Here is a 14,207-nt window from a genome sequence, read left to right as displayed (position 1 = left end):
CTTTTTGGGCAAAACTTATTTTACAGTTATTATTTCTATTTAGTTATGGTTGTACACAGGTGTTCTCTTAATTTCATAGTATAAGAAATAAATACCTGGGGCACCTGGGTGGCTCAGTTGGTTAAGCAGCTGCCTTCAGCTCAGGTCATAATCCCAGTGGGATTGAGCCCTACATTGGGCTCCCTGCTTGATGGAGAGCCTGCTTCTCCCTCTCTTTGCCTGCTGCTCTGCCTACTTGTGCTCTCACTCTATCTCTCTGTCAAACAAATCAATAAAATCTTAAAAAAAAAAAAGAAGCAAATATCTATCCTTAAACAATGGAATAGTGTACACTTACAAAATCAGAGACTGTGTCTTAGTCTTCCTTAAAAACGGCATTTCAGAAAGAGAAACTAGGTGCCCTAGGAGGGCCTCTTTACTGTTGTTTGAATGTGTGCATAAGGGAAATTTTTGTTTTGTTTTGTTTTTAAAGATTTTCTTTATTTGACAGAGAGATAGCGAGAGAGGGAACACAAGCAAGGGAGTGGGAGAGGGAGAAGCAGGCTTCCTGCTGAGCAGGGAGCCCAATGCGGGGCTCAATCCCAAAACCCTGACTGAGATCATGACCCGAGCCGAAGGCAGATGCTTAACGACTGAGCCACCCAGGTGCCCCCATAAGGGGAAGTTTTAAATTTAGGTGTGGGGGATACAGGGCAAAGATTTGAAATGATTAAGTGTCATTTTAGTCCTAACACACTTGAATTACATGAAAAATCATGTTCCTTGTAACACAATAGTGTGAGCATCCTAGAGAGTTGAGGAGGTCAGGCTTCATTATCATCAAGAAAAATATCAGAATAGACAAGAATCAGGCCCAAGGGAAAGGGAGAAATACAAACAGGAGAATGTCTCTAAGGAAAAGTTAGCAGGTTTTCCCGAGACCTTAAAAAGTTAAACTCTGCACAGAGATCCAGGAAAGCCATTTGTGTTCCTGACACTTTATATTTGAGGAGAAAAGTGGTAGACAACAAGAATAGATCAGCGGATGGATTGCTCAAGTTGTCTTTTTTGTCACCTTCGTCACCAAAAACATTTATCCATGCATATATACATGTACACACACATAAACAGGATTGCTCCAGGGCATGAGAGTTGCCAGGATAGAGAGAATGAAGCCATTTGCCTAGAGTCACAAATTAACTACATTTCAACTCAAACTTGTTACTTCTATTTCAAGCATGGCATTGTGTGTACCTGCAAGCAAGTGGGTGAACCACTTTAAATGGTTTTAGTTAGGCTCTGAGCACAGATTCCAAGTGCCATCTAAAGGCTAACATTCTATAACTTCTCTTTGGATGGTTGGATATTTGTAATAGTTTAAAAGACAAGGAACAGATAAGCTAAATTTCTTGAAAGACGGTTTCCTGGATCCTTAAAAGCTTTAAACAACATATTGCTTTTAATGATCTAACTAACAGAACTGTAAAGTAACAGAAATAAAATCTCTAATGTTTGAGAGAATCTGAATTCAGTTGCTAGTGGCAATGCTAATACTGTTTTTATTTTTTATTTTTTTATTTTTTAAAGATTTTATTTATTTATTTGACAGACAGAGATCCCAAGTAGGCAGAGAGAGAGGAGGAAGCAGGCTCCCCGCTGAGCAGAGAGCCTGATGTGGGGCTTAATCCCAGGACCCTGGGATCATGACCGGACTGAAGGCAGAGGCTTTAACCCACTGAGCCACCCAGGCACCCCGCTAATACTGTTTTTTAATTAAACTTATTGCTTACACCAAGTACAGTGATAAGTCTACATACATTTTCAAATTCTACAATATTTCTCCTGTAAGAATATGGAAGAGTGGGTAACTGACCAAATTTGCTCATATCTAGAATTCAAACTCAGGTATGCTTGATAGCAAGACCAGCCCTTAAATGCTAAACTTGGATACTGCCTACATTTGACTGTACTAACATTTGCTAGCCACTAAAGATGTCTTACTCCTATTTTTGCTAGTGTTAAATCAGATGTTTGTTCTTCTTTATTTACCCTGGAATTGTGCACAAATGGGTTAAATGGGCACTTACAATGAAATATAAGGCTTAAAACTATTAAGTTTTAAACCTCTTTGTCCCGGCTCTCCAGAAGCTCAGCGAAACAGTTTGGATTAATTATATGTGCTTACTCTGAAGCTTTCTGAAGTTCTACTAGGAGAAGAGATCCCTCATCACTTTCTGTCTTATACTGAAGCATAAGATTGCTGTAAAACTTTTAAAATAGCTGCACTGCTCTCCCACAGACGTGGGTGTACTCTACTCATGGCAGAAATAGGTCCAATATTATAAAGCAAATTTGATTCCTTAAGGTTTTGCATTTATTTTGCATAAATGTAAAATAGTATTATTAGTTCTTACAGTCATCATTGCGCCATTCATACTTGAAGCAATTGATACTTCCACAAATCAGGCACTGTACAAATTCTGTCATAGTAAAACATTTATTTGTTAAAGTGATATAGATTATTCAAGATTCTACAGTCTTAAATCATGGATGGCAATGTAACATGGACTGATACAGAACTCGATGCCAATGTAGGCTTTTCTGTTTCCTTCTTTAAAAAAAAAAATACTTGTAGGCCAGAAGAAAACAAAAATTTTGGCTTTTAAAGGGGATGAACCATGGTCTGATCGAGCCAGTTGCGCCAGCATCAGAGACTTCTGCTTCGGCTCTGCGGACAATGTCTTCTAGGGCACCAGTTCAACAATTAGCCTTTGTGAATTGAAACGCTTTAATTTTATCCAGTAAAAATATCAGTGGCAACTTTTTTCAGGAGAGAAAGAAGTAGTGCTCTTCAGATTAACTCCAGCCTCTGAAAAGGGAAGAAAAAGAGAAAGAAAGAAAAAAAGAAAGAAAGAAAGAAAAAGAAACAAAGAAACAAAGAGAAAATACATAGGTAATAAGGCCATTGTGCCAGTAATTTAGAAGTTACTAAACTATAAGCACCCTGGTAGGAGTTTATTGCTATACAATACAAGATACACCCTTAAAAACTATCTAGACATGCACATTGGCTCTTAAAATGTTGCTTGGTAACTTCAAATTCTGAATATGTAGAAGAATCTCATTTTAAAAAGGAATCTAAATGCATTCAGCCTAAATAGTTAAGTAAGTCAAAGCCAAATTGTAGAACAGCATTTTCCCTTTTCTTGTTTTTCACATTTATATTCTCAAGGAAAAAAAAATAATTATTTTATTCATTACTGCATGCCATTTAAAATATAACAAATAATCATGCTGGTTTTAAAACTATGAACATATTAGACCAATTTTGCTCATCACATATAAAATCTAGGTGATTTCTACTTTTTAAATAGTTTGTTGGGGGTTTTGTATCATATTGAAATTTTATAAAATTTAATTATACATTAAATGTTAGTGAAGACTATTACTCCTCTTCATAAATTAGTTCCTCACTCACAGAAGAAACAAATGTGTAAACTGACAATGACTTACAAGAAAGGCATTTCATAGTGAATGTGATTTTGAATAAAATAATATAAAACCATTTAAAATATTTAAATATCAAACTGTATAAATATTCTTCCTCTAATGTGGTTCTCAGCATCATAGATTTAAGATATGTTTATACATTCCATCTTGAATAGAGATGAAAATGATTTTTGATAAATGAAATTCCTAAATATGAAGTAGAAGTAATTTTTGTCCCTTCCCATTCAAAAAGAATTATGTTTACAAGTTGGGGGTTATAAAATGCATGGCCCAGATGAATCATGAAATATGGAAGAGTATTCTATATCAAAATGCTGATGCAGAACTTATTTGATGTAGAAAAAACTTCATGTGATAAAGGTAGGAAAAATATTGTAGAGATGTTTCATTCAAGAAAACATTTCATCTGGGGGGACCTGGGTGGCACAGTTGGTAGCGTGTGTGACATTTGATCTCAGGTTGTGGGCTTGACCCCTACGCTGGGTGTAGAGATTACTTAAAAATAAAATCTTTTAAAAAAGAAGGGGTGGAGAAAGTATTTCATCTGAATAGCTGAATAGCTGAAGTTACTTTTGGCACAAACAATAGTCCTTGAAAATTATTAAACAAAGGATTTACACAATGTTTGGAAACTTGATAGATAATAGATGTGTAAAGTATTTATAAAAAATAATTACCTTGGAAATGACTGAAATATAGATCTCACCATCATTCTTTACCTGGAATGTTCTAAGAAAAACATCGCAACATCACTTTAAATTACAATGGGATTCTATCTAAATTCCTATCTATTGGGTTCATAGCATAGCTTATTTTGATGAAATTGCATTACAATGAGTTTATTTCTGTTTGTATTTCCAATTATATGCTTCTTTTGATAGAAAAAAGATGTAGTTGTACTATACCAAAGTTCAAGTTTCAGGAAGGTGTAATATAGAAAAGACTAAATGCAAATAGAAGAAAAATACAGTGGACAATATAACTAGTTTGACCTTAGAAATAATAAATTCTTCCAGAATAAAAAACTATTTTAAATCAAGTTAATGAGGGGCACCTGGGTTGCTCTGTCATTAAGCATGTGCCTTTGGCTCAGGTTATGATCCCAAGATCCTGGGATCAGCCCCAGCTGGGACTCCGTGATAAGCAGGGAGTCTGTCTCTTCCTCAGCCCCTCCCACCTTCACGCTCTCTCTAGCTCTCTCTTGCTCTCTCAAAAAAAAAAAAAAAAAAAGTCAAGTTAATGATTATTTAAGTTTACATATTTTAAAGAGATTCATTTCCACATTACATGAAAAAACTATTTTTTTTAAAGATTTTATTTATTTATTTGACAGACAGAGATCACAAGTAGACGGAAAGGCAGGCAGAGAGAGACAGGGAGGCAGGCTCCCCGCAGAGCAGAAAGCCCAATGCGGGGCTCCATCCCAGGACCCTGAGATCATGACTGGAGCCGAAGGCAGAGGCTTTAACCCACTGAGCAACCCAGGCACCCCTACATTAAAAAAAAACTATTAACAAACTATGGAATTATGGCTTTTATAAAAGCTGTTAATTTCAAAGACTAGACAATTAGCAATCAGTTTTGGAAATTGCAGTATGAATTCGCCTGCCCTGAACCTATGACCATGACTGAAATGATGACATAATGTGAAGCTGAATAAGAAGTTGTATATGATATTCAAAATAACACCTTTTACTTCACTTATCAATAGACAACTCTCACAATGATCTCTTAAAGATCTAAATATGAACACAAATTACAAGAGAATCACAAACGAAAAAAAAAACAGACTATTATAATTATCTAAAATGTTACAAGAACTAAAGATAATGAATTTGAGATAGGCTCAGGATGTTTTGATAATGGTCCTAATTTAACAGTGAAAGGTATGCAAAATATTGGGGACAGATAGTTTTATTAACAGTACTACAAAGAAAAAAGGAAATTAAACTATCCAATATTAAAAGAAGGAAAAATGTCCTGATGTTGAATAAACTGTGAGAAAATGCTGTCACTGTCTTTACTCTCAATGCAGTTAAGAACTCTAAACAATTTTTATCTTGTATTATTTAGGATATCTAAAAAAAGAAGAAAATGATTTCTAAAAGTCATTCCTGATACCAGGGTTCTAGTTTTTATTGATTTAGTTGTAATGTTCAAGCAAATGTCAAAAATGGGTTTAATTATTATAAAAATAGTTAAAAGTTGTCTAAATATGTGTATATGTGCCTATTCTATTACTCTTATTTTTAAAAATTTCACTTAAAGGGAATATCATAGCAAAAAACAAATCTACAGAATCAAATACTTTATAATATCAATTTTTACTGGGAAATAACATTGGAAATATATCTGGATCATACAACACATTTGCTTTGCCGTTTAGCTCTTATTTCATATTTTTTTCCTAACCTTATGTTAAATGTTGCTCTTTCTTTATAATCAGCATTACTTTTTATTCATTTATGCCTTAATAGTTTCTCTAAAAAAAGTGTCTCTTTTCATAGTTACTGCACCTGTATCAGGGGTTTTATGACAAATTTTAAATTTGTTAGATGCCTTAGTTGATACTATGCAGAATAATCGGAAGTCAAATCCATTAGAATCAGGAAGCTGTTTTCTTAAAAGGTAGTGCAAGCAATTGTAGATTAAGGGGTATTTCTTGTGCATACTTATACACACACACACACTCACACACACACACACACACACACACACACACACACACAGAGTACACATGTTTTGTTGGTCTGAATGTAACAAATAGTTTTCCAGAAAGTTTACTTAAGAAATTTTCAGTGTAAATGCAACTAGGTAGGGAAAGCTGGGTTAAGTGTATTAAGTCAGTTAAGTGTGGGACTCTTGATTTCGGATCAGATCATGATTGAGTCTCCCATTGGACCCTGCACTCCACCGGGAGTCTACTTGAGATTCTCTCCCCCTCTTCTTCTGCCACTCCCCATTTTTCTAAGTAAATAAAAAAATGCAGCCAGTCAGTTGTTCCTATTTTTAACTTCTAAACATGGCATATGAATTGTTTTACAGATTTAACAATGTTTTCAAACATAAGGTTAACATATGTAAGTGCCAGTTTATACGTAATTACCACCGGTTATTATTATCAATGTTTCTTCTTTGTTCTCAATTCATCTGAGTGTGATTAGGATTTTATGATTTTATTATAAAAGGATCATGTGATATATTAAATGTTTTAAGCTCATTCTATTTCTATACACATGCAGGAAAAGTCTTAAGGAAAAAAATGGTATAGGACATATTCTGGCTAATGGAAATGAAATAAATGTATTAATTCTTCACTCTTAGGGAAAAAAATGATCTTAGCAGATACCTCAGTATGAGGAATACCTACACCACTAACTGGATGAAACCTCTCTGTCTTCTGTGTATCTTCTTACTAGAATTTGATGCTATGTGAGGGACTGTGGTATAATTAATTTAGTAATGTTGCCATGGAAATATTTTGTTATATTAAAAACAAAAATGTGTTGTAAGGTGTTTTTTGTTTGTTTTTTGCTTACTTTTTAAAGAATATTTTGTTTATTTATTTGAGAGAGAAAGAGAGAGAGAGAAAGAAGGAGAGAAGGAGTGAGCAAGGGGAAAAACAGAAGGGGCAGGAGAGAGACAAACAGATTCCCCACTGAGTGCAGATTCCAAGACAGGGCTCAATCTAAGGACACAGAGATCATGACCTGAGCCAAAACCAAGAGCTGGATGCTTAGCTGACCGAGCTACCTCGGCACCCCAGGTTTTTTGCTTACTTTTATTGTATATATACACAGGTAGCATTTTAATTTAAATTTAATGCAACGGGCAGCATCCAAAATTTTGGAAAACAATTTGCCTTTGGGTAGGAAACCACATTTGTTACCAACCTAAGGAAATAAAAACTTAAAATAAAAATTTATATCCCTTCCTCCCCCCTAAGAAGGAGCTGGGAAGCTGTGAGCACAAGCTCCACCTCACTCCCTTCACACCTGGTGAAGCACTGCTGACCGTGGGAAGGGCACAAGAAGACAAGCACGCTGGTCAGTCTCTTCCAAGGGGCTTCACTGGTTGTATTGAGAGGGGTAGAAATGATGGGTCTGCTAAGGAAGAAATCATTTGCCAAGTACCAAGAAGAGGTTTCATGATACTTGAATTGATAGTTGAAAAATGATTTAGATTGACTTTCCTGCTTCCAACTCTTGATAAAACATTTAGCACCATTCTGGACAGTGCCTCTGATCAATCATTTACTTTCTAATCCCTTTCTAAAGATACTCTCTTTCAGAACAGCTAGAGGTCCAAAGTTACAGGATAAATAAATTTTCAGAAATCAAAGGCAAAGAGAGAGGCCAGGAGAGAAAGAGAGGTTCAGAGCAAGAAAGGGATACACTGGGTGATGATGAAACAATGCACCTTCACGCAGGTCAGTTCGGTACACAAAAACAGAACACAAAGTGTGTGCCAGACACTGGGCTACTGATTGTTTCTAGTGAGCCATCTGTTCATTTTTTGCAACATGGGATTGGGATCCTGAACTCAGAGACATGATGCATGAAAACTATGGTGTTTAATTTGGGAGTAGAATTCATTAGGGGAAACCCTGAATGATTGTCCAAGTTATTATCTTTTAAATACAAAATGTTTTTTTAAAAAAAGACCCTACTTTTACCCCTAAAAAATTAAACCAGTGTCCTTTTTTAGAACTTTTAAAAGCAGAATATTTTTTCTGTGCCAAACTTTGAGCAAATGGCTGATGCTTCCAGCTGTTTGAACAGATTGCTAAAGTGCTATTCTGCTCTGGAAACACACTTTCTGATCCAATTAAAATGCAGGAATCAAATACTCATTTGAAACTTCCAAAAAGGAAAAAAAAAAAAAAAAAGGAGATGAGTAATCAGTTGCTGAAAAAGGAATACCATGAATATTTCATATGTAGTCTTTTGCTCCATTTTATAGTGGCTTCATTCATTTTGGATAATACTGAAACACTTCTGTTCATCCACTTTCAGGGAGGCATAATGTATCATTTCAGCTCCTATTAGAATGTAGAGGTCAAGGATAGGAATGAATACATTCTTATCAAGCTACTGTCTTCACACTGGGAAATATTTGTAAAAAACACATTATATCATGCATGAATGTAAGACTGACTCCAAAGTCACATTAATATTCCCTGTATTTTTACAGTATGGATCAGAAATGTTCAGTTAACCAGAAATATGTCTAAATTTAGCAATTGGAAATTCATTTAACCAAACTGAACTTTAGTTTGTACCATTGAGCACTGAGTAAGTTTTAATGGGAAGTTTCAACAAGTTACGTAAGCTTGCAAGAAAATTTAAAAAATTATTTTTAAAAGAATATACCCACTTAATGCTGTATTATGAGACAGGTAACAAAAATCTCACCTGTGTTTCCTGGACAATCTGGTCAACATTAGTCAGCAAAGCATCTGGGAATAAAATTTTCAGTGTCATAAACGAATACACAAATTTCATTTTTAAGAAATAGACCCTAAAACAATTCTCACTGAAATCTTGGTAAGATTTCTCATAACAGAGATTCAGCTAGACTTTTTTTTTTTTTTTTTTTACTTACCTGTTCTTGGGCAAATTACAATTGAATTTTGTAAATACTCTGTAGTTGTCTATGGCTACTTCCTGATACATAATACTATAAAAGTAGAATTTTAAAAATATTGTTCTAGTTGCTGAAGTGAGTAATTATTACGGAATGTACTTTTCTTCAAAGAGTTCAAGAAGGGAATCAGACTTTACTCATTTTTCCCTACTCAAAGTTAACATTTCAACAACAGAGCTGTGTATGATTAATACGGAAAGATACACCAAGGAAAAGAGAAACCAAAACAGGAAACATGGCTTCACTATGTTCAACACACAGAGCTTTAAATAATCATTTACAAAAATTATCATTCAATAACCCCAAAAATAATATCAAGTTTTATGAAGTACCCAATATACTCACATAAAACACTAATGTTCTATATGCAACCATTCTGCCTTTTAAATGTCCATATATATGTTCCAGTTGGCTATGAATGTTTAATACCATTATCTAGCCCTGCATAGCACACATTCAATTTCTTTCCAATATGTCCTCTTTTCAAGCAAATACTCCTAGTCATTAAGAAGTGACACAATAATAAGAAAAAATGTTGGGAAAAAATTATTCTCAGCATTCACAGGTAAGTGTGATGAGAAGAGAACAAAATACTTTTTTATAGAGCTTCCAGGACAAATATTCATAGAAACGTCTAATGGTCTCTGGAGATTAGGTTTTACATGAAAGCAATTAATAAGCCATGTTCACAACATACAGAAAAAAAATGTTTAGGAAATTACATTATGGTAGAGCCAACATAGGGTATTTCATAAGCCCTTCATGCTACTTGAATAACTTATTGGACATACTCTGAGCAGAATCACAATATCTATCTAGTTCCTATTTCAGGCAAGATCAAATGTACATCCACTTCCAAACACAAAATGAAAGGGACTTCATGACTTTCCCAGAATCTATTTGAGAAAAAAAAATTACTATTTTTTTTCCCAACGCTTTCACCCCATGGCACTTTTATTGTAAAAAACAGAATGCCAGCAGTTTAGTTGGTAGAAAAACTATTCAGTCTCCTGAGAGGAATGACTCCCAAAGTCTATATACATGGATTTGTCATCTAATTTTATGTCAATTTTGCTTTCTCAGGTAAAATGGCATAAACATTGATACTTCTACAAGCCTAGTAAAAAATTTTAATTTTTAAAATTCATGGACATAACAGTCCTTTATTTGAAAAGAGTGGATGAAATTAGACAAGGTGTAGAGATCATTATCATTAGGAAGTTCAGAAAAATAAATTTCTTCTAGAGAGTTTATTTCCTGTTGTAATCTTATACAACTAAGAGGTATAGCTTGTACAGTTATTCTGGGAGAAGTTCTCTGGTTGCTAGCCCATTTAAATATAAATTTGCTCTATCAATTATAATCTATGTTGCAGGACACAAAATTCTGATTTTAACTGATTAATCTGATAAGCATACCTATTAGTATATCTATATATTGCATATATAGATAGATACATAAGTATATACCATGTATATATTTTATCAATGGTAACTTCCTATCTTAAATTTTGACTTTGAGAAATAGCTGACAAAATCAGAAGACAATGGTACACTATTTATTACACTGACTGCTTGTAATATTTGATAAAATTGCAAATACATTACCCTTATTTAACAAGGAAATTTCATACTTAAATAGACTCCCAGGTAGAAATTGCTACCTTCTGTGTCCCACACTTCAGACAACACCACATTTTTAGGAAGACTCAGTCACAGTAATACTTTTACCGTTCTTTCTATATTAAGTGACCCTCTATACTATAAGAATGATTAATTTGTTTCAGAAAGAAAACAAACAAAAAACCCCCCCCAAATCTGACAAAAGTAAGTGTATGTGTAGTCCCAGCATACATTTATCTAGCGTGGGAGGAAAAAGACTCAATAACCTGAAAAGACTGAGCTCTGAAACTATTACAAAATCTCAGTCATTCCTTTTGGTTACTTTCTCTTTTTCTATGAAATTTTGAAAATAATATATTTCTTATCCTTAAATTTGGCTCCCCCCAAACGCTCCTCTCACAACCATTATAATGTAAATAAGAATGACTATATAATGATGATGATTATCATCATCAACTATGGAGAATAAAAAAAATATCCTTTTCTTATCCAGCCCTCAAAATCCTTTCCCCAAACACCACAAACACTTACAGACAGAAGCATCCACATTCACTATTAAAGAAGAAAGACTGGATGCTTTGTGACACACCAGGGATGACTGAGCAAGAAAAAGAGAATAGATAGTCTTCATTCTGCATAATATCAATGAACATTGTTTTCTTAGCATCATAAAATAGAAGCAGAATTTTGTCATACCAGTAAGAAAGTGGGTTCAGATCTGCAGTCCTTGAAACATGCCCCCATTTGCCTTTGTAATTCTATGTACAATGAGATGCTTTATGTTCTCTGCACTTTTTTTATTTTTAATAAACTATTGGCATTTAAATGATTGTTGTTAAGCTTCTCATTGTGAATAACAGGGGAAAAATAGGAAAAATTCAGAACTAAGAGGCAATTGTTATGGATCTTGTGAAACTGCTCTAGTTTTTTACCTTTCTAAATGAAATATTTAGTTTCCTTTCAGTAATGTGAGCAAATAAAAAAGAATTTAGTTTGGATATAAGTACTTTGTGAGTACTTTAAAATGAAGGAGAAAGTACTTCTCAAGAAAAGATAAAAAGAGATTTCTGTAGATAAATGGAATACATTTTTCTTTTAATTTCTCAACTTCTTGTGGGAAAGTATGTAGCATTCAAATAGACTTGTTATGTCTGTAAGTGGTTTACAATAGTTCTACAACTTCTATTCTAAAAACTTTTTAGTAAAATGTATCTACAGAGCAGCTAAAGTCAAGTGTCTGAAAGCTAAATTAGCTTATTGTGGCCTCAACCTAACTAACTACATTTAATGGTCCTAAAAAAAATTTAGGAAATAAATTGGTCCCAGTGAGGGTATTACATAGTTAATTTATTTATTTCATATACTGCTGTTTCGGTCTATTTGTAGTGTAAAAATAAATAGTATCCATCAAACCAAACTTTGTTTCCTCTTAGGATTCTAAGGCAGCATTGGATGCTTCATCAACACTTTACGATGCTCAAATATTATATATGTTAAATAAAAAAGACCTACTTTAATAATAGTTGGACATTTATCCAAAAGAAACAAAGACAACACAGGAAGACATATAATTAAAAAAAATGTTTGGAGCAAATATCTGTAAATATATTGCTTGTTAGTTGTCATATTGAACAGACTGAAACCATCGTGTAGAATGGCTAAAAATAAAAGAAAAATAATTTAGGACATGGAAATTAAAAACAATACATATACCTTTTACATAATCAGCAACAGCAAACCACATGCTTTGGACCACATACACACAGTTGGTTAAATGAGAGGTGTAAGAAATAACAGAAAGAAAAACAATGAGACACAGAATTTCTTGCTTATAGTAATAAAATAGCTAGATCACAAATCAACATTGTGCATATAATCAAAGTTCTTATTACTGCACCTTCCTCACTGGCCCCATGCATTTATTTATTTATTTATCTATCCATTCACTCATTCATTCGAATAACTACTGTGTTTCAGAAAGTATACCAGGTATGCTTAATAACCCCCAACTGTCCCATAGATTTACTCTTCAGTCACTTCACACTGAAACTGCCTGAGCAAAAAGTTTTTCATATACTTGTAAACAAAAACAAAAACATTTGACCCTCTTGATAGGCCAACTTTTGTTGATCTCTCAAAATATAAACTTTTTAGAAAGACAGATACATGAGCCTTCTTATCATCTCTAAAAACAAGTGTTCATGCATTTGGTTAATATACCCTGAAAACAGTCTTGTAAAACTAATAAAAATTTAAATGGTTTCAATGACTTTAGTCAAACAGAATAAATTTCACATGATAAGATATTATAGAGTTCTAAATGTTTATAAGAAATAAAAGATATTGAATTAAAATTTCACTTAAAACGTAAGCAGAAAATTGATTTTTAAAAAAATACAGGCAACTGGAAAATATAAAATAAGCTAATCAGTAGTTTGGAACAGATATGCTAAACTGTGGCCTTAATGCATGATTTCAGAGCCTCCTTATCCATAATCTTCATGATGCCAGAGATTTCTTCCTTGGAGATTCACTTGCTTAAGTCTCAAAATTGTGTGTATATATATATATACATATATATATGTGTATATATGTATATGTGTGTGTGTGTGTGTGTGTGTGTGTGTGTGTGTGTGTGTATTTGGGACTTTTTAATACCATATATGTAAAAACTAGGAAAGGGAAAACCAATATGCTTTTGTCAATCAGCACCTTTTGAAGAATTAAGTAATGATGTTAATTAGAAATGTTAAATTGGGATTAGAACATTATTACAGAAATAGTGTTGAAGATACACTTCATTCACTCTGTGTAATGCTTTTGATTTTACAAAGCACGACCACACACGTAATCTCATTTATTCCTCGAAAGAACTATACACTTGACCCACAAAAGCTGATTAGATTTTCGAAATGTGAAAGGAAAACTTTGGAAAGGGAATGGGGACAAAAGAGGTGTTTATGAAACACCTACGATAATACTAGCCCATTAGCTAATTTTTTTCAAGATTGGCATGGAAAATAATCTCTAACTGCTTTAATTTTACCTGTTTCTGAATGTCATCATGATAAATCATGTATAAGATGTGCCTGTGTCAAGCTAAAATTAACTGCAATTTTTACATATGCCTCTAGTAGAAGAAAATTACACTAATGACTACTATTCCTTATCTGTGTTCTAATATTTCCAAGAGATCTGTAAGAGATAATAAACATATTCTGTGTTTCACTTACTCCCATGGAGCATGTTGTATAAATAAAATACAAATCTTCTTATATTATGGCTAAATTTTTTTGGGCAAGATTCTCATGTGAGCCTTATTTTCAACCTCCCACCCCAAACATCAAAGAATGCCTGAAGGTTAACCTCCATTTACCAATCTTTAGTAAAACACCATCAAGTTGCAATATAATGTAAGATTTTCAATGAGTAGATAGGAACATTTATCTA

At 33.6% G+C, this 14,207-nt stretch overlaps 1 protein-coding gene across 5 annotated transcripts in view; it reads right to left on the bottom strand.

Annotated features, from left to right (window-relative positions):
- Positions 1-2,509: 2,509 nt before the first annotated feature.
- The window catches only part of LRFN5 (leucine rich repeat and fibronectin type III domain containing 5), a 244,941-nt gene continuing 233,243 nt past the window's right edge, over positions 2,510-14,207 (bottom strand). For 2 of the 5 annotated variants that reach the window (XM_046007300.1, XM_046007301.1), the window contains 3 exons: positions 8,904-8,947; positions 4,167-4,218; positions 2,510-2,848 (listed from right to left, as the gene is read on the bottom strand). In XM_046007300.1, the coding sequence (XP_045863256.1) occupies positions 4,198-4,218; positions 8,904-8,947 (65 nt within the window). In that variant the 3' untranslated portion in view covers positions 2,510-2,848; positions 4,167-4,197. Of the gene's footprint in view, positions 2,849-4,166; positions 4,219-8,903; positions 8,948-14,207 lie in introns of those variants that run through there. The other 3 variants (XM_046007306.1, XM_046007302.1, XM_046007307.1) reach the window with 2 other exon arrangements.

This window comes from Meles meles, chromosome 6 (genome assembly GCF_922984935.1).
Source record: "Meles meles chromosome 6, mMelMel3.1 paternal haplotype, whole genome shotgun sequence".
Taxonomy (NCBI): domain Eukaryota; kingdom Metazoa; phylum Chordata; class Mammalia; order Carnivora; family Mustelidae; genus Meles; species Meles meles.
This window is presented reverse-complemented; position numbering and strand designations above follow the sequence as displayed.